This window comes from Chrysemys picta, chromosome 14, assembly GCF_011386835.1.
Source record: "Chrysemys picta bellii isolate R12L10 chromosome 14, ASM1138683v2, whole genome shotgun sequence".
NCBI classification, from domain to species: Eukaryota; Metazoa; Chordata; order Testudines; family Emydidae; genus Chrysemys; species Chrysemys picta.
Genome location: NC_088804.1, coordinates 26610882 through 26636098, shown reverse-complemented (window position 1 = coordinate 26636098; position 25217 = coordinate 26610882). Strand labels below are relative to the sequence as shown.

At 43.7% G+C, this 25217-nt stretch overlaps 2 protein-coding genes across 8 annotated transcripts in view; both read right to left on the bottom strand.

Annotated features, from left to right (window-relative positions):
- Positions 1–27: 27 nt before the first annotated feature.
- On the bottom strand, positions 28–5108 carry SS18L2 (SS18 like 2). Of its 4 annotated transcripts, none has more exons than XM_042852166.2 (4): positions 4970–5108; positions 4116–4266; positions 2477–2553; positions 28–2002 (listed from the first exon to the last, which is right to left on the bottom strand). In XM_042852166.2, the coding sequence occupies exons 2-4, from the start codon at positions 4182–4184 to the stop codon at positions 1918–1920; spliced, it is 231 nt and encodes a 76-aa protein (XP_042708100.1). In that variant the 5' UTR covers positions 4185–4266; positions 4970–5108; the 3' UTR covers positions 28–1917. The 4 variants fall into 4 exon arrangements, with proteins under 4 accessions (XP_042708100.1, XP_005289993.1, XP_005289991.1 ...); XM_005289936.5 differs by having other exon boundaries at positions 4708–5024; XM_005289934.4 differs by lacking the exon at positions 4970–5108 and adding an exon at positions 4557–4717.
- Positions 5109–7903: 2795 nt separating this feature from the next.
- LSM14A (LSM14A mRNA processing body assembly factor) overlaps positions 7904–25217 on the bottom strand; it is a 39685-nt gene continuing 22371 nt past the window's right edge. The window contains exons 4-10 of one of the 4 annotated variants that reach the window (XM_005289933.5): positions 23197–23319; positions 20263–20439; positions 19842–19907; positions 18922–19101; positions 12773–12944; positions 11847–12075; positions 7904–9809 (exon numbers count right to left, since the gene is read on the bottom strand). In XM_005289933.5, coding sequence (XP_005289990.1) covers positions 9786–9809; positions 11847–12075; positions 12773–12944; positions 18922–19101; positions 19842–19907; positions 20263–20439; positions 23197–23319 — 971 coding nt within the window. In that variant the 3' untranslated portion in view covers positions 7904–9785. The remainder of the gene's footprint in view (positions 9810–11846; positions 12076–12772; positions 12945–18921; positions 19102–19841; positions 19908–20262; positions 20440–23196; positions 23320–25217) is intronic. The other 3 variants (XM_024104159.3, XM_024104158.3, XM_024104160.3) reach the window with 3 other exon arrangements.

Sequence of the window (25217 nt, the reverse complement as noted above, 5' to 3'; positions counted from 1 at the left end):
AGCTGCTAAAAGAAATGAATTCAGAGATGCTTGTTACCAGATTTTATTATAAAATATCTAACACATTTTCAAGCAAGTTAAAGTAATACTTTAATGTGACATTACTGAAACAATGAGTATTCCCTTATAAAATATTTAAATGCAGATATAAAACTCATTTGATTAGTGTTCTCCATAAATACTATTTCTGAAAAGTGTAAATTACTTATTTCCTTAATTAATCTGTTTAAGACAAAAGTCAGCTGTTCCTTTTGTTAGAAAATTAGAAGCCTAAGCTCAGAATATTTGATTAAACTTTCATGTTTGGGAGGAGTTCATACTCCTCCAGCCAGTTCCATACTTTGAAATCCCATTTACATTGTCTATAAGTAGTAAAGTAGGTTTACTCTAACTCACTCATTGCATAAGTAGTGTTTCATACTAATTCCAAAAGTGCTTATGCTTACTGGGAAGAGCTTTAGTTCACTCTGCATAGTATCATATTGTAATCAGATGTGCAGCCAGATCAGGCCCTGCATTGCATCTGACAAATTCCTGACCCTGCATTTTTGCCATCTTGGAGTCTTGCAAAAATAAGATTTTTACAATAGTGAAAATATTTTAATTTAAAATCATAAATAAAATTATTGAAACAGGTGCATACTTAACCTATGATGTAGCAAACTGCATTATGCTTAGTCTTGTAGATTAAACTGTTAAGTAGAGTCAACTGAAATCCAAGTCTGAATCCCGTTCCAGGACCCCTGGCCCATGAAGACATTCTCAGAGGGAAAGAGGGGATGCACTGGGGAGGAATAAATGTCTGATTTCTGCAGTGCCTATCTATTGGCAAAGCAAGTCAAGTACAATTATACCAGTTTTACTGTGGAATTTGTAAATTCACAAATTTAGACAAATAGGAAATGAGTTGTAGACACACTTGGTTTAACCAGGAGGAGGGAGGAATGGCAAACTTAAACAGTTTGCTTGTCTTTCAGGCCCTAGATGCATTCTCGAGAACTACAGTATGCCCTATAAACCTGTGACAAGTGAGTGGAAGAGGGATAGGACACTAAGGGAGACTTAAGCTACAGTCCTCCCAGACCAAACAGCCATGCTGCCTATATCATTCTCTGGGGTAACTTTAGATGATGTGGGGAATTGCCAGAACTTTAGATGATGTGGGGAATTGAAAACTGGAGAAGCCTGTCCCTACTCTGAGCCTAGTCAGGGGAGTAGTAATAATCCTGCTTAACCTCATGGTCCAATAAATGGTACTGGAGTAGACAAAGACTGTAAGCTCTTCAGGGCATATAGCTTTACACAGCAGGCACCATAACGAGGCCCTAACTCTGCTTGGAGTTTCTGGCTCTTACTGCAATACAATAATGAAGGCAGCAAGTCCCAGACTACCTCCAGTTATCTCCCTATTTCTCCTGGGTAAGTGGGTTAAAACTTGAGCCTTTCTCCAAAGCTCAACCTGCCCTCTGATACACTCATTTTCCAAAAGAATACATGAAGAAATTCAGGTTGCTTGATTTCCTACTCCGCATTGTCACTTACCACTCAAGAAAGCGTGAAAGACTTAGGCAGTAGCACTTTTAAATAAAGGTGTAATTTTCTCCAAAAACAAACAAACAAACAAACAAAAAAAACACCCACACACCACAGAAGGGGAAGACTGGTACAAGGATCTTACACATATTTATCAGCTCATCACTACTCAGTTGCAAGGCCACAGCAACTCTATTCCTATAAGAATCTACTCCCTAATGCCCATCAGTCTTGGCCCCCGGAGTCCCAGCTGATCCCTATCAAAGCTTGCTCTTAGCCAATCAGACAAAATGAAGGAATGTTGTATCCCTCAGAGCTCCCCCAATTCAATCATGTCTCCATGCTTTATATAGGCACCATTGATGGGTGTCCAAGTTTGTGGGATCACTCAGTCTTCTGTACACTGGCTGGAGTTGCATCAGCAATAGTAGCCAAATAAATAAGATTTCTGTGCAAGATATGCTGGTACCTATGAGAGAAAAAAAAGTTTGGAAAATTCAAAAGGGAACAAGACTTGATAGTTGTATACCCTACAATAGAGATATCAGGGCAGGCTGTGCCTAGACAGAATTGTAGTCATCATGCATATTTAATAAATATATTAATAAATGCCATCTTAGGTCATCTACTAAACACCCAAAATGGAAAAACTCACTCTTGGGAAATAATTAAGCCCTTTCCCTCCTCATATCTTATTTTCTTTCTCCTACACCCAACTCCCCATCTACCCTCTCCAACTCACTTTCATCCTAAAGATGAGACTTACATGGCTTATTTTTCAGCTGATGATGCAGTATCTTGATGTGGTAACTGAACAAGGCTTATTTTAAGACAAACTTTCTATAAAACATTTTCTGACAAATTTCAGTGTGTTGGGCATCTAAACTAGTACCTTTTCTATACGTGCACCACAGTGACTGCATTTTGGAATAAGTTTACTTACTGCACACATTCTGTAGCTCTTCCTTTATTTTGATATTCTACAATGCAGCGAATCAGCTGATCGTTTTCCTCTAGTAACTAAAATAAACACAAGTTAGGGCTTTGCTTCTGCTACAGGTGCTTGAAATCTTGTTAGAAGTTGTTTATAGCAACTGCAAAAATTCCCTTCTGTTAGTTGGTTCTGCCTGTTTTATGATAATTGGGCTGAAAATATTTTCCTGCACCTTTCTCATGTTTAGGTATGCAGGCTGTGTTTTATTTGTAGTAGAGTAAGGCCTAGAACAGCATTTCTCAAATGCAACCACCAGGAGTTTTCCCTATGGCCATGACAGTCTCCTTGGCACAAATGGGAGAGAGGGGCAAAGCAGCACCCCTTCCTGCAGCACCTAGGGGGCAGGCTTCAGCCCCCTTCTCCTGATTCAGCCAGAGGTTCCAGGAGTGGGCTTCACCCTCCCCACCTTCAGCTGCAGGCTTCAGTCTCCCCACCAGCTTCAGCTGCATGACTCCAGCCCCCCAGGGTGGTGTGGCTCTGGGCTTCGCCCCTCCTCCCCACCCCAGATCCAGCCATGGGGTTCTGGCTCTGGCCAGCAGGGCTGGCCTTACCAGGCACCATGGTTAGGAGACAGGAAGTGGTGTGAGCCTTGGGTGTGCTCAGGGCAATGGGATGGGGGGGTGGGGAGAAGAGAAGCAACAGGATCTTGGGGAGAGGCAGTGGGACCCAGGGGAGGCAGCAGGGGCCAAGGGCACCAAAATACAACTGTACATTCCATAGGCGCAGGAACTAGGGGCATGGAGGGTGCTGCAGCACTCTCAGGTTTTATGCAGAGTCCAGGGTCCTAGCTCCTGGCCCCGCAGGCAGGGGCCCTGTCTGACAGCCTGCCCCCAGCTGTGGCCCCAGCCTCAGCCTGCTTACCCCTGTCCATGCCCCCACCCCCATCCCAGAGCCATGGCCTGCTCCCAGCCCCAGCCCTAGGAGGCAGGTGTGAACAGGGGCAAAGGGAACAAGGTACAAAGGACTTTGCAGCATCTCCCCTATAAAAAGTTTTTTAGCACCATTTGTATATTTTTGTTGCGTCTACAAAAAAAACCCGACAAACAAATCCCAAGGATTTGGCCATGGATCTGTGCATATTTCTGTGGTTTCCCTAAAGTTAAGTGGTTTCAGACAATTTATCAAAGTGGTCACCATTAAGAGCTGGTGGCCACACTCAGGGGCCACTAAAAAAATGAGTCGAGACCCCGCCCGCCCGAACAAGCTGCAAGAAGGCTCAAGGCTGCCAGGTGCTCGGCGCTGAACAGATACTGGCTCAAGGGACAGGGCGGGAGGCCTGTATTCGGCGGGACGGCTGGCAAGTGTCTCGGGTACTGTAGGGTGCGTGGGGGGTGAGCCGTGTGCAGCTTCGCGGTGCGACCCATGGGACAGGCGTGGGTGAACCGCCCGCCCGCGAATTGCGGTAATTCGAAGGGAGCCGAGCCGGGCCGGGCCGGGCTGCGCGGAGGGAGACGCGGGCTCCAGGAGAAGCCGGGAACGGGGAAGGGAGCGTCCCCCACGCTCCGGCTGTACTACGGACCCCGCACACAGGGGAGTCAAGGGGGGACCCGGGGACTCGAGGGGCTGTGGCGGGGCCGGGCAGACTCACCCGCTGCAGGGTCTCTGGATTCACCTCCGCTTTCCCGCGCAGCCGCTCCGGCACGAAAACCACCGACATGGCCCGGAACCCGCCGCTACGGTCCGGCCTTTCTCCCCGCGGAAGGCTCCGCTTAGCTCCGCCCACAGGTCGCTACCACTACCTGCAGCCCCAGGGGGGGGGGGTGAGGAAAGCAACGTTGTAAACAAAAACTCTATTGCCTCCTCTCCCCCTCCCGGCGATTGGTTCCATCCGCACCGGGCGTCTCCCAGATTCATCCCGCCCCACGGGCTGCAGCGCGGCCGCCGCTACTGCGGGGGATGGGGCGCTACGTGCTAGAGCCACACAACGGGGTGGGGGGGGCGCATGCCGGGGACTCGCGGGAGTGCGGCTGACTCCCGCTGGGGACAGGACCCAGGCCCCCCCGAGCTGGGGTGGTACAGACCGGCTCACCGACTGCCGGGTCTCTAGAGTCACTGCCAAACCGCCGGCAGTTACCGGTCTGGGCTTTCTCCCCGCGCAAGGGCAGCTGGGAATCAGGCCCGGCCAGCCCCAGTCCTTCCCCCGGCGGCTTCTGATTGGCTCCGCCCAGGTCGCTACCAACCTGCAGCCCCAAACGGGGGCGGGGGGATCCACGCGGTAAACAGCTGGTATTGCCCCCTCCCCTCCGGGGAGAGGATCCACCCCAGCCGGGTTTCTCCCGGCCCCCCCTCTGCGTAGGCTACAGCCCGGCCCCGCCACTGCGCGGGGGTAGCAATGGTGGGGTGCTAAGTGGTAGAGGCCCCTGGGCCCCGCTTTGCGCCTAGCTCCGGGGGGACGCTCCCGCAGCCGCCCCTGGCAAAGCCCCCCGGCTCCGTACGAAGTACCCGCAAGAGCCCGCGATTGCCGCCATAGCTGCGCGGTTGGGGAACGTAGCTGGGCGGGGATAGCTGGGTTCACAACGCATCTGTGCTCCCTCGGCAGGAGGGGGAGGAGCTTCTGGCCGCGCTGGGTGAGGGGGGTTGGAGACCGGGGTTCAAAGCTGCTCGGGGAGTTTAGGTGCCTAAATTCAAAATTTAGATCCTCAGGTGCCAGGCCATAAGTAGCTAAATGCCTTTGCCGATGTAGCCCGTAGCTGTTTCCACACTTCACGGCAAGTAGGCCCCTGCTCACCTGTGCCAATGCAGATAGAAAGCCAGGACTGACTAGGTCCAGGGGAGCTTAGGGTTGGTGGTGTGCCAGTCACTGCAGTGCAGAGACACAGAGCCCAATACCTATGATAAGTAAGCCTGATAATCACCATACTCACAGTTGGGCAGTATTTAATCACTCCTGTTTCTGCTAGAAAGTCCCTTACTTAAAGGAAGTTCTTCTCCCTTAAATTTCCAGCAGACTCTCTATTTAACATAGGTAATCTCAGCTGTCTTAAGGAGTTAGGTTCAAATCACTTGCTTTACTGTAAAGGGCAAAAAACTATAACAAAAAACTTGGAGTTAGAAGGTAAAAACAAGCAAGAGTTGTTTTGAATCCTCATCCCTTTGCTCTGACTCTCAGCCTGATAAACAAACCCAATCCATCATTAGTGATAAGGCTCAAAACTAACTCAGTTAGGATTGAGCAGCAGTACAAGTGGAATTAACACACATAGCACTACCCTCCCTCACGTTTCTGTTCTTTAGAAATGCAGATTCAATTTTCAAGTGGAAAAATGAATTTTTATGAATACTTACATCTTCCACTCAGAATGGAGGACCTGCACAAGTCTAAAACTAATACAGCTTCCAGCATAAGACAACTGCATTGCAGTAAGGTGTGAACTCTTAACTGTTATTTGCTGCAGCAGCTGTAACCCCTTTCTCTTTTCAAACTTCTGGCTAGAAATGTTAAAGTCTAATTCATACTACTCTCCAAAATTTAGACTAAAGGGGTATTAAATCAGTTCCCCCCCCTATCCCCCCAATAGTTTGGCCACATTATTCCAGTGCCCAGGAGTAGTAGAAATTTCACTAATTCAATTTGTGCATTTTTAGACTTTCTACATTGTGTTTAGAAAAAAAACACAGATCTGCAATCAGCTGGTACATTATTCAGTGAAGTTGTGTTGCGTAATTTCAGGCTGTCATCGCACAAAGATCAGGTCAGCAAGTGGAACAGTATTGGAGAAGTAACTGCAATGTGAATACAAGAGGGGTTTGAAAGTGAAAAGGGAAGTAGTATTTCACAGTTAGCTACATAAAAGATATCTAGCATCCACAACTGAATTCCAAAGCATCTGTAATGGTTAAGAACCACTAGAAGGAGAAATCATCAACTGAATTGTGTCTTGTAGAGTATGGAAACACTCTCATATGGGGAGTAGTAGACTCCACGGGATGAGAAGAGGGAAAGGATGGCTGTAAGGCAAGCCCTTCTTAGGCAGCAAATTGCAGGGTATTTTGGTATCTAGATCTAATGAGTTCTGGGAGTCCAGAATGTGCCTTGACATCTGGGTCTTTTTAATCTCACATGACCGCACAGCAATATTAAAATATATATAACTCAGCCCACCAGCAGCATTTAACCATCAAACTAACTCACCCACTGAGCAAATCAGAAGCAAGGGAAGAGCTTCTTTTCATTTAACACCCATCTGGAAACACCTTCATCCTCCCACAGCCAGTCAAATAAAAAGCTTTTGCAGCATGACAAGGTGATCACCAAGTTCTGCTTATTCCAGATAAGGGAAAGTGGAGAGAGAGTGACAGTAGCAGCTAGCAGTCCCATTTTTCTAGGCACCACAGAAAATGTCAGCAATTTAGCTTGAGGAAGAGATGCACCAGGTCAGTGAAACACAGTTAGGATGCCTGTATTGTTGCTACATTTTCAGAAAGCTGTGCACCAACTCACCACCTGCCTAATTCTTATCAATTGGCAGTAGTCTGCAGGCATCACAACAAGAGTCTTTAAGAAGGACATGAACTGACATAAGTTAGGGACTTTAGAAATTTGATTCTGGGGAGCTCATCATTTATAAGGAGTAGCATGGTAGAAAAATATAGCCCTACCCTGAAAAGTCACTAATATTCTGCCGTGTGGTGCTCCTAGCAAGACACACACACACACACTCTCTCTCTCTCTCTCTCTCTCTCTCAAAGTCACCTTGGTTCTGACATTCAGGCTGTTTCTTTCATACAGCACCCATATAAAAATTCTATAGCTTGAATTATTCTCTATATCTGTGCAATACCACTGTGTTCAATTTATTAACTTGATGCTAATGGGATTATACAGATAAGTCAGGGCCTCCTGGGCCCCTCAGGTTGCTTTGGAAAGAAAAAGAAGGGAAGGCCCAGAGCAGCAGAGTTTATCTTAAAAGATGGAGCCACTGATGCAGAGAATGACTATCCACGTGGGCAGCCTGAACAGGGAGTAGGTTAATAGATGCTGGTCTGGAGCAGCACTGAATCTCTAGCTGGTACTGACTGCTGGGCCCCCAAGTGGAAGCAACCACAGGAGAGTAAGCGTCCCTTCTTTCACACACGTTCTTCCTGTAGCTTGCTTAAAAGAACTGTAAAAACAAGACTTTTTTCTTATTTTGTTTTTCCCTCTCCTTAGTATTGCCTTTGTTTGTCTACATTGTCCCTTTGCTTGAAAAGGAAGAAAGCAGAAAACAGGATTAGAAGGAACAGAGGAGCCTGAGGTAGTTGCTGCTACTCTGCTTGCATTATGAAGGGGGAAGAGCGCAGTTCTTCTTACATCTGCTTGGGAAAACAAACAGATTAATAATCTGTTCCTCCTACTCCAGTCTTACTAGAACTAGAAAGAATTTTCAGAAAGACTGATTTTATTGAACTGTTTATTCTGGCTTAAAATAAAAACCTTACTTTCATGTAGCAAAGTACACTGAAGGTATGCCATGCTGCTAGTTACTGGGGTACAAAACACCCCAATTAGTAACCCAAACGAGTGGGGGAAGATGCATCAACAAAGACCTTCACAGCATGAATCATTGGTAATATTTACAATTTCTCTTGTTTAAATAAGCCTGGGACACCTCATACAGTATACATGGTTATTGCAACAGAACAGCACTTGCCTTTATGTTCAAAAACCTCAGAAGTTGTTCAGGATCATGATTTGTGGTTCCCAAAAAGGCATTGTTGATAACATGCAAAAAACATTACTAAACAATATTATCTAACTTCTACGGCTGCCAATACTGGACCTTAATAAGGAAACCAATTACAAAATACTTCCTTGTAGTGCTATACAAAAAGATATAAAATTAAGATAAGATTCTATCAACCACTTTTAAATATTCCAATTTTCCAACAGTGCAGTTTTCCACATCTTTATCACCACTGAACATTTTGAGGATAAAGTTAACAAAAATGAGCAAATCAGATCAAAAAATTTTAATCTTTGGATCCCTTTATTCCTGTGGCCTTCATATACATATACAAATGCAAATTACCAGATTCCTTTTTCAATTATAACTTAAACATATCAAAAAGTTGTAACTAGTCATTTAGAATTGACAAAAAAATCCATACCAAGTCATTTGTGGGTTTACTGGTCTAACAACCAGAATTTTTAATGTCTCCAAGCTAGAGTCTATCAAAATGCAAACAACTTCAAACACTAAGAATTCTCTTTAAATTGATTATGTCTACTGGTATTACAACAAAGTTAACATTTCAAGAATTGACACATGGAGGCATATTTTCATCCCAAGCATTTTAGAAGGAGCATATTAACTCATATGCCTGGTCCATTTTTTAAAAAGTGAATATTTACCACTAAGTAAAATTAATTGCAAGTTCTGACATAACACAAAATGTTTTATTTTTGTTCTTATTTGAAAAATCTTAATTTGGTCAAATCCTGTGATATGCCAGACATTACAAAATGAAGTTCTTGCAAGAAAGAAGAGTATCCAGTTTTGTATAATGGAAGAACATTTCCAAATCTTCATTATAATCCAAATGTAAAAATCAAACAAATTTAAAGCCTGAAAAGCTACTAAGAAAACAAAACTCAGTGTTCTTTAGCATATCAACTTTTGCAATAACATAGTATGTTTGCTGACTTAAAAATGTTTATTCTTTAAAAAATTAGTTGCTTTTTATACAGCTATACAAAGTTTGTAATGTTTCTTTGGCAATGGGATATAATGGAATTTTACAACTATATAAAAAGTTTCCTTTGCCTAAGAAACAATATTTACTGTGTGTACATATTTGTGTGACAAAGCAAGTTTTCTACTGTCCAGCACCCTAGTTGACAAAGTACAACTATCTCAAAAGGGATATTACAGGATTTCCAAAAAACAACCTTCAGTGGATCAAAACACTCACAGTATCGACGGCCTTCTGCATACAATTGTCCTTGTAACTTGCGGCAATTATTAAATACAGTTTAGTAATAAGAAAAATCCTTTCAGTGATGAAAAAATACTTAAATTCCATCGAAGTACTGCTTTATAGCTAACTATACATAAGAAATTACTTACCCTTCTATCTCAAATATATTTAATGCTCCTTGTTTTCAAAGATGGCCATTTTTCAAAAAGTAACTGCATTACCCCCCTTTGAAATTAAATAGTTAAATCCCAGTGCTGGTGACAAGTATACAGCAAATTAACTTCATTCTTTGCAAAGACTGAAACTAATTCTCTCGACCATGAAGATCTAGAAGTTCACCTGGTTCCAGCTTTCTTGTAGACTATGCCGAAACTTTGTTGTCTTTCTAGAAGAGACATCAGAATGTTATATTTTGTTCAAACAGATTTGTAGTCAAACTAGTTTGAGAATATGGAAAACGATTAATTGATTTTAGATGTCCACCAAAAAAAGACATCACAGTATCTTTCCCAAAGGCTATTAACAGAAACACAGAAAAACAGCTTTTTATAATTAATTTAACTTCTATTCAATGCACCCCTCATAGTTTGGCACACTTAAAGGGGGCTCGTCATCCAGGCTTGGAAACACTTATGGCATTATAGATTATGTAAAGATATCAACTTTCCAGTCAGCCTAGTTGCTGCATTATGCACCCCCTTCTGCTCAAGCCTCAGATGCTGCCTCACTCCATATCAATGCTACTGACTGGATAAAGCATGCTCAGCTCCCAAAGGAGCTCAAAACTACAGGACTAACCCATACCAGCTTGTGAAAAATGCTTGACACAGTCAGGAAGTTGCGCCAATGCAAGAAAATTCAGGATTCCATAATGAACCAGAAAAATATCATGAAAATTTCTAATTGACAACTGCCTCCCCTCCCTCCCAAGCGAACTATCACAAGAACACGTATTCAACCTGGGCCAGAATTTTAACATAAGCTTACTTCTATCTATTTTTGTTTACTTGATGTATGGCACTCAGCGTGGATAATAAACTATCACTAATATTTTTTCTGGTCTGACTAACTTTCTGGTTCTAGAGCAGCAATGCAATGTTTGGGAAAATGTGAAGTTCCCATACAAGTGGTTTTCACTGAAATAGTGACGTTATGAAAGTTTCAATATTGGAATCAATGGCGCTATAACGACTTATCCCAGCAAAGGATCAGGCCAATTATGGTTCTGTTTTTACTAAGTACAAAAATCCTTTTCCCCCCAAAAAAGTGCCAAATCTATCTGAAGTATCCCTTTAACCAAATGCATCACTTGACAGTTGCTGCTTAGGGAAGTCCACCTGCTCTGCCCCTCCTAGAAGGCACTAGAAACCAGAGGAGATACGACCTCAATCATGACTCCAAAGGAGTACATCATATAAGTTTTTGAGGTGGTTGTTTTAGAGTTTATATACTTTGGGGGAGGACTCTACTTCTCACTTAACTCAGTGGCTCAGCCCATCCTGAACACGAACTATTTCAGTTGGGCAACTATTTTCTCATCTCTTATGCTTGGGGGACTTTAAGCTTTCTTAATGTTCTATTTATATAATTAAGACACTTTATTTAAGACAGTAAGGAAGTATGGATAAATTTGAGCTATTTTTGCAGTTTCAACAGTGGATGACATGGGAAATTCCCTTTCTTCCAAGTTCTTCCTATCCCTGTGCAGCATTCCATGGCACAGTTTTTATAATGTCAAAAAGTGAAAATAATCATCTTCATCAGACCTTGCATAAGAGCAATTTATAAGCACATCAGAAACTATTCTGGCCATAGCCTTAATTCTCAGTTTGATTCTTTAGAGTTGAAATGAGACTTTTGCAGAGGGCCAACTCAAGGCATCTGCATCTCTAAACTCAACTAACATCCTACTCTGAGGGTTTAAGTGGGATTTAACAACTGCATAGGCCTTGTGCTGACCCCTCAGTATGGGAGTGAATTTAATCCCTAAAGAACAGTTGTTTTTGTGGAAGACTGCAGAGGTAACTTGAGTATGAAATGCTTGAGCAGGATAAGAGCTTAAAGTGACTTACTGCTGTCTTAGAAAACTGTGTGTTTCTCCATCAAAGAAAATACCAGAACTATGGAAATAATTTTAAAGCTTCTAATATTTATTTTGTTTACTGTGAAAGGTTAAAAATGGGTGATGAATCCTGCAGTAAACGACTTTAAGCTACAAAAAGAGTTCAACCCTCCTCTTCAAATCCTTGTATTTTCAGAATACTGCTTAAGAAATGCCTCTGTTCCAACAGCCTTTCCTGACTGTACAATCCCAAAGGGCACTGGATCAGGTCCTATGTTCTTATTGAGAATGTAATTAAGAAGATAACAAACCCTTCAAACTGCACTAAACAAAATTCTATTAATACAAATATATTATTACCCTATATTCAAAGTCAGCAAACTCCCTGCCTCCACGACCACCTCTGAATCCGCCACGAAATCCTCGAGGAGCGCCGAAGCCACCTCTTCCACCTCCACGTCCTCTGCCACCACGGAAACCAATTCCTCCTCTACCGCGGTAGCCGCCACGACCACGATTTGAACGCAGTGGTATACCGAAAGTCTCCGCATTTAACCTTCTTTCTTCAGCCCAGGTTGGTCTCCGTTCTCTATCACATATAAAGCAATAAGATCCCTTTAAAATTTGTCTAAACTTTCACTTTGAAGCAGCCTACAATGAGAGAGCCTGTCCAGCAACACCCAAGTCACCACAAAAGGCACTAAAATGAAACACTTCTGCTTATCTTTCATATTTAAGTTTTGCTTGATGTGATACCTATTTCTAGGTATTTGAATGCCTGGCATAATCCTTTTAGTATAATGGAAAGGAATGTTTTACTGTAGCTATATACTGTAATATTGCACTGAGAATTTCACTTTAAGATGGAATGCTGCCGTATGTATGCTACATTCTGCACAATTACAAAGGCTCTATGCTGATTCAAACAGGAAATTGAAAAAATTAGTACCAGGAAACTTGAAATTAGGCCTTAGTTTTCTATTTTCTCTATCTGATGGCACTGAAACAGCACTGAACCTCCAACTGGTGCAAAGAAGTTATAGAAATTCAAATTGTTGTCTTCCTGCTATCAGTGCATCACTGGGGAAGCACTGAATCAACTCTCAAAAAGTGCATCACTCATCAAAGCACCTGTGTTTATTCTGCATATTTTTATACTGGGAAACTGCAAGTGGGACTTGAACTTTGGTTGCTTTCCAACCATAGTCACAAACTTCATTTTTATACTATATTATGAAATAGACATGCACGGAGGAGAATAATGGGCTTCCCATTGCAGGGCATACCTATTGTCATCACAAGAGATGTTATCAAAAAAGGATTTGGTTTTGTCATAGTAGCAGTTGGGTCCAAGTGGATCTTCTTCATCAGCATTCCCTTCACTGTTTTGGGTGTCAACACCTGAGTCTCCTTTATCTTCCCCATTTACAGGCTTCTCTGGTTTCTCAAGTTTATCTTCTAGAAAAATAAAAATAATCAGAATTCCTCCATTCTAATAAGATTTAACAGAAAAGGCCAACACTAACTTGTGACAAAATTTAACCCCATAATAAAAACAACGAATTTTTAAAATAAAAAAAATTCTAAAGCCTAAACATAAAAAGTGGAACAGTGTTTAAAAAAATCTGACCTTCATATGGTTCCCATATGAAAGAACATATATAGCAGTTAGTTATGACTCTCATAATTTAGAGGGAAAACTTCTTGAAGATCTAATACATGGGAATAACCATGAGATAACACCATTGAGAGAAGGTGAGTATCCAAATGTAAATAGTCACAACTGTAGCCATCTATTACCTAGACCTTCTAAATTAGGGTTTGTGTTATTGCTGTCCAGTGGACTGAGGTCCTCTTGACTTTTTGCAGATTAAATAAGGTGGTATTAGTAGATGAGATATTAAAATCATTTTATAGTTATGGATAATGTGTGTTATACTTGTATTGAAGTGTGAATTTATTAGATTCTTAACAGGACTAAAGATCTATTATTTAACATACATGAACAGAACATATAATTAATGACAAATACATTAAAAAAAAAAACTTTGCCTCTTCATCCTCTTTAAGGGTTGAGGTTTATCAAAAGAACTTCTGATATACTATAGAGGACTCCACTGCAATGATATAGTGCATTGCTAAGTTAGCCAGTTCTGTAATAGTCCCCAAAAGTTAAATTATCTTGCTCGGATCTCAATGCCTTGCCAAAAAAGGAAAAAATAAAATGATACATCATCAAAAACTGAACTTTTTGCACATCAATGTTAAATATTTACAACACTTCCCCTTAGCACTATGTGTTAGTAACCTTCACTGGTCTACTGCCACACACTGCATACACTTCCTCAAACGAACATGTAAAGCAGCATCTTCGTTCAAGACATCTACCCAAGACAGAACACCACCAGTAACAGGGCAGTGAAGAAGCCCTTTCTACATAAAAATGGCTGCAAAAAATCTGATTTTATTTTTTGCCAGTCCCCACATTTTAAACTCTTGCATTACAGAGCTCTAAAAACAGTTACTAAACTTTCCATAACTGTTTTTCTTTGAGATGTGCTGCACATGTCCATTCCACTCGGGGAGGGGGGAGGGAAGGGGCGATGTAAGGGGGTGCGCTCCAAGCACAGCCGCCGGAAGTTTATTCCTCGGTGGTATCCATTGGGTGCTCGCTAGTGCCGTGCGCTCAGAGCCCCAATATAAAGCGCACAGCCAATCTGCACCTCTCAGTTCTTTCTTTCTGGATAACTCTGAAGAGGGGTAGGAGAACGGGTTGTGGAATGGCCATGTGCAACACATCTCGAAGAACAACAGTTACAGAAAGATTAGTAACCATTTTTTCTTCAAGTGACTGCACAGACATGTCCATTCCATTGTAGCTGGTTCCCAAGCAGTAACTCAGGTTAGGTTGGACTGTAAAACAGCGCGTCTGGAATTGGCATCAGCCCTGGCCTGTTGAGTAATGGCACAGTAAGTAGAAAACGTTGACGAACAAGTTGCTGCTCTGGAGATGTCCTAAATAGGGACCCGGGCCAGAAACGCCGCTGATGAAGCTTGCGCCCTCATGGAATGGGCAGTCAGGATAACTGGCAGTGGAACACCTGCCTGTTCGTAACATGTGTGAATGCATGATGTGATCCAGGAGGAGATCCTCTGAGCGGAAATGGGGAGGCCTTTCATCCTATCAGCTATTGCTATGAAGAGTTGAGTGAATCTATGGAATGGTTTGGTCCTATCAATATAAAATGCTAGGGTGCATCTGACATCTAGAGAATGGAGATGTTGCTCCTCCCTATTCACATGTGGTTTCAGGTAGAATACTGTGAAACCACCTCTGGGAGGAAAGCAGAGAGAGGGTGCAACTGCATCTTGTCCTTAAAGACGACAATGGACAGGGGCTCTAATGTAGGGGGCACGGATCTCAGAGATTCTTCTGGCCGAAGTAATAGCCACCAGAAAGGCCATCTTCCAGGAAAGGTATGACAGGGGGCACATTGCCAGTGGCTCAAATGGGAAGCCCGTGAGTTTTGATAGAACCACGTTTAGGTCCCACAGGGGGATGGGCTCAGAATTTGAGGGTATAGCCTTTCCAGGTCCTTGAGGAAACAAATGGATGTCTCGTGCGAGAAAACGGATAGGCCATCTAGAGAGAGTGTGTGCGCGCGCACTTAAGAACAGCCTGAATCAACAATTGCATAGGCGAGAGATTGAGTTGGGAACCCCAAACAGAAAAACGCTTCCACTTGGTGAGGTAAGTAGCTCTGGTAGAGGTCTTTCTGCTACCTAATAGGACTTGGCAGACCTGTTCTGAGCAGACTAACTCTGCGCTATTCAGCCATGGAGCTTCCATAATGTCAGGTGGAGAGTGCTGAGGTTTAGGTGACACAGGGGGAAGGAGAACACGTCTCCCTGCCTGTTTAGGACTCCTTGCACATGGCTGCGGTGTTGTCAGTGAGCTTGAAATGTGAGCTCTCGGACGACATGTAACAAAAGCTCTTCTGGGGGACCACAGGCCTCAGGTTCTGAGGGGCCCTACATGAGCTCCCCAGCTTAACTCTGACATGTCCAAAACTAGGGAATACCTGTGCAGACCCTCTGAGGGTCCCACTACCAATCGAGGGAGGTGAAGACCAGGGGAGGACTCTGAGAACCGAGTCCAGATAATGGCAGTTTGGTGAGTACACTGAGGCAAACCAAGCCTGAAGGGACCTGAGGTGTAGCCTTGCACGTTGCACCACATACATGCATGAGGCCACGTAGCCTAAAAGTCTGAGACAGAAATGGTGGTTTTTGATGTGCGCTATTCGTGATGTAATTGCCTGAAACTGGCCTTCCGGGAGGAAGGTCCTGGCCTGGGTGGAGTCGAATACCACTCTGATCAATTCTATCCTTTGTACCAGAGTGAAGATAGACTTCTGCTCATTTATTAGCAGGCCCAGGGCCTGGAATGTTGACTGTCTGAGGCAGATGCTGGATTCTGCTTAAGCCTTGGATCAGCCTTTGACTAGCCAGTTGGGGTAGATTGGCACATCCCCTCTTCCCCCACCCCATCTTCTCAAGAAAGCCGTCACTACTGCCATACACTTTATAAAGACCTGTGGGGCTGCCAACAAGCCAAACAGGACGACCACGAATTGGTAACGAGTTTTGTTCATGAAAAACGTGAGAAACCTTTCGTGGCCTTGGAAAATTGGAATGTGGAAATAGGCGTCTCTTAAATCCAGGGCAGCTTACCAGGCCCCAGGAAGTGGATGATGGAAGCTAGACAGACCATGTGAAACTTCAGCATCTTGAGGTAGCTGTTGAGGCAGCACAGGTTTAGAATAGGTCTGAGACCACCCTTGGCTTTCGGGATTAGAAAATAGCGGGAGTAAAACACCTTCCCTCTTAAGTCCTATGGAACCTCTTCCACGGCTCCCACCAGGAGGGCTTGCACCTCCTGGGCTAGAAGTTGCTTGTAAGAGGGTTCCCTGAAGAGCGACTGGAGAGTGGGGGGTGACATATAACCCACCTCCACGGTGTTCAGCACCCCATGGTCTGTGGCGATGGGAGACCATGCTGAAATGAAGTGGAACAGGCGGTTTGAAAACGAAGGGGACACAGGATCCAGTGATATAGGAACTGGTATAATGCCTTCAGGCGTCCCATGAAGAGGACAGTTTCGAACCCCTGGAATATCTGGGTGGAGCTGATAAAAAACGTGCTGGCCAATGGGACAGGTGTCCTTCTTTCAGAGGCCATCAAGAAGGAGCATCTTGAATGGGGCCCTGGCATGAGGGGAGGGAGGGATGCGGGGGGAATGCCCATGGGTTCAAAAAAGGTCACTACATAGGTAAAGGCCAATGACCACCAGGCCAAACAGTCGGAGGCATCCCTGTGGCTGGGTTCATGACGGGGCTGGGAGACCGGGAGGATTATGGGGGTGACTCCTTGGGCAAGAGGGGTACAATTCAACCTCTGACTCCAAGGATGAGCCTTACTTTGTGGACAATGGAGGTGCGGTTCCCACCGGTGCTGGAGATCGGTTCTGGGGCAGGGAAGCTTGCACCGGAATTAGCAAGGACGGTTTCCCCCTGGATGGTATTGTGCGGCCCAGAATCAGATGGCAGCTAGGGGCTACCTGCTCCCTCCTGCCCACCGGCACTGATGACTCTTGTACTGCCGGTGATGGCAGTACCTAGAGCACCAGGAGGTTTCTGGCTGTGGCAAATGCCTCGGGAATGGATGGCACTGCAATTGTGCTGGCACCACTCTCCCTCCGGTGTCAACAACTCATCTGGGGCCGGATTCAACGGTGCCTGCGTACAGGCTGGAGTCAATGGTGCTGCCTGCAAAACTGAGGCAGAGGAATGGTCCAACCTAGGTTGCACTCCGCTCTCCATGCCTAGCCTTTTTCCAAGGTAGAGAATGTTCCCTCTCGGCCAAGAATGGCGAGCAGAAATCTCAGTGCTGCTTAGCGGGAGGAGGCCTCCTCACCGACATTGAGATTCTCGGTGCTGAGTCCAACCGGCTCAGCTCGGAGGAAGGACTGAGCACCACTTCCATCAATAGGAACGTTAGCCAGCCTCCCAGTCCTTCTTTGTATGAAGCTTAAAACCATGGCAGATCTGATAGCAATCTCGGTGAGCCTCACCCAAACACTTTCGGCAACTCAAAGACAAAGCCCTGTTGCAGGAGGCACGGGGCTTGAAGCCCATTGACTGGGGCACGCCTTGGAACTGGGAGCAGATGAAACTCAGTTGATAATGAGCAGTTGAAACTCTGACACTTCTCCTTCAGTGATTTACACTCTAAAAGTTCAGAAAAAAAACAAAGGAAAAAGTCCAGAGAATAGCTTGCTGTAGCAAGGAGAGCAGTTCCAGCGACCATCACAGGCAGTAAGGAGGACCCAAGGGGGCACAAGTCGCCAGGTCTTTATACTGGCACTATGAGCGCAAAGCACATGAGGGTGCCAGAATCGACCTGACGGATACCACGGAGGAAAAAAAAGCTTCCAGTTGCTGTGCTGGGGGTGCACACCAGGAGTGGCAAAAGCTTCCTAGAAGTGTGGGGCCACCGGCACCCAAACCATGGCCCTGTCCTCACGCCACCTCTCCTCCCAAAAAACCCTGCGCCACCACTTCCCCCAAAGCCACCCCTTTCTGCCCCCACAACCAGGTAAAAAGAGGGCTATGCTCTCTCACTTTTAAAAGTGGTGGGGCCATGGCCACACGACCCTCCCCCCGTTCCAGCGCCCCTAGTGCGCACACCCCTACAGTGCAATGGACATGTACAATCACTCAAAGAACTACTACTCCTCTGGCTGCTCCTAGAGGAGGAGAAAGGCAAAGAACAACAAATGGATACACTGGCAGAGGGGAAAAAAAAAAGACCACATACATCCTCCTCTCCAATGAAAATATTTGCCCCAAATTCTCATTTTGGTATCTCACTTGACTTTCATGTACTGAATTAATGGACTATTGACGGACTTAAAAAATTGGCTAGGGAGTGAAATATATTAAAAAGTTCCAGAGTTGGAGCATAATCCATTGATTTTTTTCCCCCTACATCCCACCATCTTTCCAGAGCTCAAACATTTACTACCTTTTCCTATTGGGAAAGATTGCTCATAAACAGGGTTGCTAGAAAATACACCTGCTACTGCTAAGTAGCACAATTTTGGATATTCTGTACTTCAGAATTGAAAACAAAATTCTTTAAAAAACCCAGCCTAAAATACTGAGCCAAATATTGTTTATAAGTCTTTCAAGCCATTAATACATAAAGAAACAAATCTGTTAGTTTTTTTCCATGGTATCTATTTTCCATCAGTTTCTAGAAAGCAATGATATGGCCTTTAAAGAAATTTTCCCAAAAGAGCCTTTGCTTTATTAAGCCACACAAACTATTTCTTGTTTTCCCATGCTGAAATCTAGAACAGAAGTGAGTTTACCTTTTAATTTAAGTTTATTATGAAATTCTCTATCAATTTCCTCCTTGTTGAATTGTGCATTTGCACTTTCAAAGTCAAAGTCCTTCTCAAACTTCATTGGGCCATCCCGCCTAATACCAAATCGTCCTCTGCCACCACGGTGACCACCACGGCCTCTTCGTGTTGAAGGTCCACCTGGAGCTGTGAGAATTTAGGATTTGAAGAGATTCACAACTTTAAGAATGCCCAGTATGACAGGTCTATATCTCATGCACCAACTTTCTGCATCTCTTGTGAGTAAATATCTGTTGTATCAGAGAGCACCTCACAATCTTATTCACCTATAATAAATACTACAATAGAATAGAAGTTAGGCCTTCCATGAGGATGTTCGATTACCTTGATTAAGCAAAGGTTTAAGTCAGGAAAAACAGTGAAAAAAATACTGTTTTGAATTTTAAGATGTTTGCAGCATTTTAGTCTTTGACAACTTCTATAATAAATGGTCAGGGCTTTGCATTTCACACCTGCTGTATTTATCATCTAGTTACTAATATTTGCTTTTACAGCACTATTCAAATCACTACTTAATGCACTGCCATCAGGGCAGGTGTTTCCTTTACGCATGATTTTTGCTCCTGGTATCCCATTTCAACACTAACTGTTACCATCCACAAGTAAATGACATCAGTTCCTTAAAACTAATTAGGTGGATTTTCTATATTGCTGTTCTCTGTACTGCAGTGAAAGTTTGCATGGTTTTAAGCTTTATAAATAACTAGAGAAAAAAGTTTCCCATCACTTTCCTAAAATATAAAGTGAGCAGTTACGAGTTTTGCAGGTTGTGTGCGTGCATGCGCATACAATTTTGCTACTAAAGCCTTAAAATTAACATCTCATAAAACAAAGGTAAGGTTTTTCTCAAAACAGATTTAATTTACCAATTTGTCGCTTGTTTTCATTTCTGAGTTGCTCATTTTCTGATCTTGAAACCTTGTGTGCTTCAGCTACAGATGGAAAATAATGTAGACGAGCAAGTCATATCTTTTTATCATTCTTCTGTACACAACTATGTTATGTAGAATTTCAAAATCAGATAGGTGATAAAGCTTAACAGAATTATAACAATTCCCCCACCCTAATGATGGAAATATGTTTTTTAATTTAAGAAAAATTAAACAAGTTAAGATTACTAGAATTCATTGGGTAAAAAAGATGAGATTTCAGACCTCCACTGGCACATAAACTATCATTATGCAGTATGAATAAAAATAAACCTTAAAACCTCACTTAAAAGGAATCCATAAACCATTCAAAGGAGAAAGCACAAGACAGGTAAAAGGAAAATATCCAAAGTTCTACCTCGTCTGTGCTCCTGATTCTCTAAAGATTTTTGGCTACCAGATGCGAAAGGTCTGGCTGGTATAGGACTCCTTCTCCCAACAGGTGCTGGAGCAGGTAAATGGGCTGAAGCTGTTTGTACTGCTTGTTCCATGGTTGGGCTCTTTCTCAAGTGGTCTATCTGAGGACTTGAACGACCTAAAATGTAACCAGGGAGATCATTTCTTATCTACAAATTTTATTTGTGGCTCTCAAGTCAACCAATCTAGACTGAAGGGGTTATCTGCCTTACCAGTCAAGACAGCTGTGTCCAAAGAGGAAATAAATATTTCTGCACCCTCAGATCCACTAATCCAGACTGAAGAGATATATAGCAATTCCCCTTCCCCCAGTCTAAAAGAAAAAAAAATGGGTAGGACAATTAATTCCTACCAACCCAGCCACGAGTGTTCTAGCTATGGAATGGAATTTTCTGATGTTTGGGTGGTAGGAAATACTCTTCCCTCTTCCTTTCTGTGAAGATTGAGTAGAAGGTAACTGCCCTCCCAATGGCAGATCTGTACTTATCTATATAATTAATTTAGTGTATTGCTGTGTGAATGTTCTACAAATTAATGAACAGCAATGGCTAGTGCCAGCTATAATGCAGGCAGATGAGCTGTGTAAGCTTCTTCACAGAGTTCTGTTCATACACTTTAATCCTGATTTGCAACATGCCTATGGCTGCAGTAGGAGGTATCTCTTGAATAGAGACACCCAGACATGCATAAACTGCAGGATAGCATGAGTGATGTTGACAAATTTCTGCTAGAAAAAGGAAAAAAACAAAAACAACAAAAAAACCTCACTTGTGATTCAGATTCCAAGAGATTAGAGAGTGAATGAACCCACTCCCCCCCCCTTTTTTTTTTTTTTTTTTTTTTAAATTAAGCCACAACCTAGGCCTAGGATCTGAAACAAGGAATGAGTGCCAAATAGGTGCCAAAAATCTTTCTGATGCCTGACTGGAAGGTTTAGGCAGGTAAAGCCTTCAACCCAAGACTACATCTTACACGTTAGTTCTAAAGACCATACAATTTTAAATATATCCATAGGAAAAAACCCAATCTTTTCTTTTAATAGTTGAGTTTGAATGTTCAACACACTTTCCCAGTTATTGCAGCATCATTTCTACTAATATAACAACTTTGGTAACTGATTCTATTATGGATCGTGAAAAGAAGAATCTGTTAGTCTCCGATCAAAGAGTTTACCTAAACCTTGACAGAAGATAAATCTATTAACAAAGTTAAATATTTTTTCATCTTTTAATAACTGGAGGATCGAAGGGAAACAAAATGAAGACCAATTTTTTTATTTTTTAAAAGAAAAAAAAGTCTGCTGTTCAGTTTTTCCTCACCACCCTAATGCCACTAATAAAAGTATATTTTCGGGAAACTTTACTCCTGAACTTTCCTTTTTTTTTTTTTTTTTTAAAAGTATGCCATAGAGATTTGGCCAGGCAATTTCCATTACTGTTGGGTTCAATGGCTTACCCCCCACATGCCACTTTAAAAAGCAGATGTTGTAAGGAGTGTTTTAAGCAAGACATGAAAAGTAATTCTGTTCTTCTCTGCTTATGAGGCCTCAGATGGAGTATTGTATCCAGTTCTGGGTACCACATTTCAGGAAAGATGTGGACAAATTGGAGAAACTCCGGAGATCAACAAAAACGATTTAAGGTCTAAAAAAACATGACTTATGAGGCAAGATTGAAAAAAATAGGTTTGTGTAGTCTGAAGAGAAGATGGGGAGCAGAGGAGGAAGACATAACAGTTTTCAAGTACATAAAATGTTGTTACAAGGAGAAGGATGAAAAATTGTTCTCATTAACCTCTGAGATTAGGACAAGAAGCAATAGACTAAGGCCTGGTCTACACTAACCCCCCAATTCGAACTAAGGTACGCAACTTCAGCTACGTGAATAACGTAGCTGAAGTCGACGTACCTTAGTTCGAACTTACCGCGGTCCAGACACGGCAGGCAGGCTCCCCCGTCGACTCCGCGTACTCCTCTCGCCGAGCAGGATTACTGGAGTTGACGGCGAGCACTTCCGGGTTCGATTTATCACGTCCAGACAAGACGCGATAAATCGAACCCAGAAGTTCGATTGCCTGCCGCCGAATCAGCGCGTAAGAATAGACATACCCTTAAATTGCAGCAAGGGAGGTTTAGGTTGGACATTAGGAAAAACTTCCAGTCAGGGTAGTTAAGTACTGAAACAAACTGCCTAGGGAGGCTGTGGTATCTCCTTCATTGGAGGTTTTTAAGAACAGGTTAGACAAATATTATCAGGAATGGTTTAGTTATTACATAGTCCTGCCTTGAGTGCAGGGGACAGGACTAGATGACCAACTGAGGTCCCTCCCAGTCCTACACTTCTGTGATTCTGTATTTGAATTTGTAGTGATACTGACAATATAACTGAATAGCTCCAAGGATATTAAGAAAAGCGTAACATAAGGAATAAAGGCTTCACAACAGGGTGAAGTAGAATTTTAGAAGTCCCTCAGCCCATATACATCGGAGAACTTAATGTTTATCATGTTATCTATGAAATTAATCAAGGAATTCCCCAACAACAATTACAAAATTTCACATTGACTACATTCAATGTTTATTTTAACAATCTGAACTAAGCAGTTTAACTTTTTTTGTAGAAGAAATTCTCTGGGTGGTGACCAGTGCTCTAAGTACCGCATAACTACATGGAATACAGCAAGTTAAGGAACAAAGACAACACCCTTTTCTTGCTTGTCTTGGCCAGAGACACTTTTGTTATGGAATATATTTTAGCTGTTGTGATTCATAAACAATTACATATTCATTCATTCCATTTTAACTGGGACTAATGACAATAACTGGGCCTATCACTATGATTAGTAAGAAAGATCAATTAGTCACTCAAGAACTTACCTTGAGATAGCTGTGTTTTTAATGATCTTGCATCTGCTGTAAAGACAGAACCAACTGCACTGCTTTGGGATAAGCTAGCACTAGCTGAAGTTTCTGTTCCAAAAGATGTCAAGGAACCCCCTGCTTTGAAGAAAATAAGAGAGCTGTAAAGATTTAAAATTGGTTTCAATTATTCTGTTTTGTGGGTACCATGTCATTTTTTTTTATTAGGACAAGTCACTTAATTGTTAGTGCTTTGTTAATCATCCTAGAGTAATACTGAGATAGACAAAAAATGCACTTTAAAAAAATCTCTTCAACAGATAATTGCGTGACTTCATGTAATGTAACTTGCCTTGTAAATCTGCACAGCTTTGGGGAACTAATAAGGTTAAGATTCAGTAACAAATTGCAATGGACATCTCATCATGATGAGGTGACCTTGCAGCAAGTTTTATAAGCCCAAGGAATCCTACTGACATACAAAATTGTGATGCTAGGAAAGTAAGCATCAGTGACAGAAGCTTGGCAGATAATGAAGTAGGTTTTCTGATAATCTGTGTTGTAATTCAACATTTCCGTCTAGCTGATGGACTACAGTCTAATGGATAGTCAGAACTCCCAAGTATTACTGACTGACACCCTGAGTTCTTAAACATCACAACCTTTCTGCAACACAGTCTCCCTTTTATAAATGGGCATTCCATAAGCTATTGCAAGAAAGGCTGAAGCACAATTTTACCTTGAGAAGTGACTACAGATAAAATATTCAGATGCATATAAGAGACTGCAGAGCCTAAGTCCCATGCAAAAGTGAAATGGTATGTTCTTCTTCGAGTGCTTGCTCATATCCATTCCATTAGGTGTGTGCGCGCCGCGTGCACGATCGTCGGAAGATTTTTACCCTAGCAACACCGGCGGGTCGGCTGTGGAGCCCCCTAGAGTGGCGCCTTCATGGCGCTGAATATATACCCCAGCCGACCCGGCGCCCCCTCAGTTCCTTCTTACCGCCCCTGACGGTCGTTGGAACTGTGGAGCGCTGCTTAGCTGTTCTCCACTCTCCCTAGCTTACTTCATTATTCGTAGTTATAGTTATAGTTATAGTCCTAGTGTTGTAGTTTTAAAAGTTGTCTAGTTGTTTTAATAGTTCAGGGGATTAAGGGGGTCGTCTCCCCCTTTCTCCCCCGGCCGCGGGGCCGGGCTCATGCCCAACGCTCCCGGCTTCAAGCTGTGCGCCTCCTGCGCTAAGCCTATGCCCACGAGCGACCCGCACGACTCCTGTCTGAAGTGCCTGGGAGAGTCCCATCAAACAGATAAGTGCAAGATCTGTAAGGCCTTCAGACCAAGGACCAAGAAGGAGCGGGACTTTCGGCTCCGGCAACTCCTGATGGAGGCGGCACTTACTCCGGACGCTCCATCCACAAGTCAAGCCCCGGCACCTTGCGCCTCGGTGCGCAGTGCCCCGGCGGCACCGGCCATGACGACCACGCGAGTGGCGTCAGATGAGCCTTCCCGGCACCGGACCTCGTCGGCACCGCAAGCACGGCAAGTGCCTCGGCGCCGGTCATTATCCCCAGGGCATAAGAAAGCCCATAAGACGGGGACTTCCGTGCCGAAGACGCTGGCTCCCCCAGTGCCGGGGGTAGAGCCGCGTACGCCGGTGGAGCACCGGAAACAGGTGCCTCCAGCACCGTCGACTCCGGCGCCGAGGCCGTTGAGTCCGGTGCAGACGGCGTCTCCACCGAGGCCGGCGGTGATACAGTGCCTCCCGTCGACGCCAGAGACCTTCGCGGCGGCGAGAGACTTAATAGCTCTCACGGAGCCGGCACCGCCTCAACCACCGGCACCGACGGCACCGTTGACTCGCCCGGTCCAGTCGAGGGGGAAACCTGCCTTGATGCGCCCTCCATCACAAGGGCTGGAACCTCGGCACCGATCCAGGTCCCGAAGCAGGTCCCCACGCCGCTCGCAGTCCCGGCACCGAGTATCGTCTCGGCACCGGTCGTACTCGCGGCCAAGATCTTCTTCGCGGCACCGCTCTA

What these genes read in the sequence shown, in the direction of transcription:
- SS18L2 (XM_042852166.2), bottom strand. Translation starts at nt 4,184, where the DNA reads ATGTCGGTGGTTTTCGTGCCGGAGCGGCTGCGCGGGAAAGCGGAGGTG. An exon ending in ATCCAGAGACCCTGCAGCGG is followed by an intron (nt 2,554 to 4,115) that starts GTGAGTCTGCCC and finishes TGTTTATTTTAG; the next exon opens with TTACTAGAGGAAAACGATCA. An exon ending in AGAGCTACAGAATGTGTGCA is followed by an intron (nt 2,003 to 2,476) that starts GTAAGTAAACTT and finishes TTTCTCTCATAG; the next exon opens with GTACCAGCATATCTTGCACA.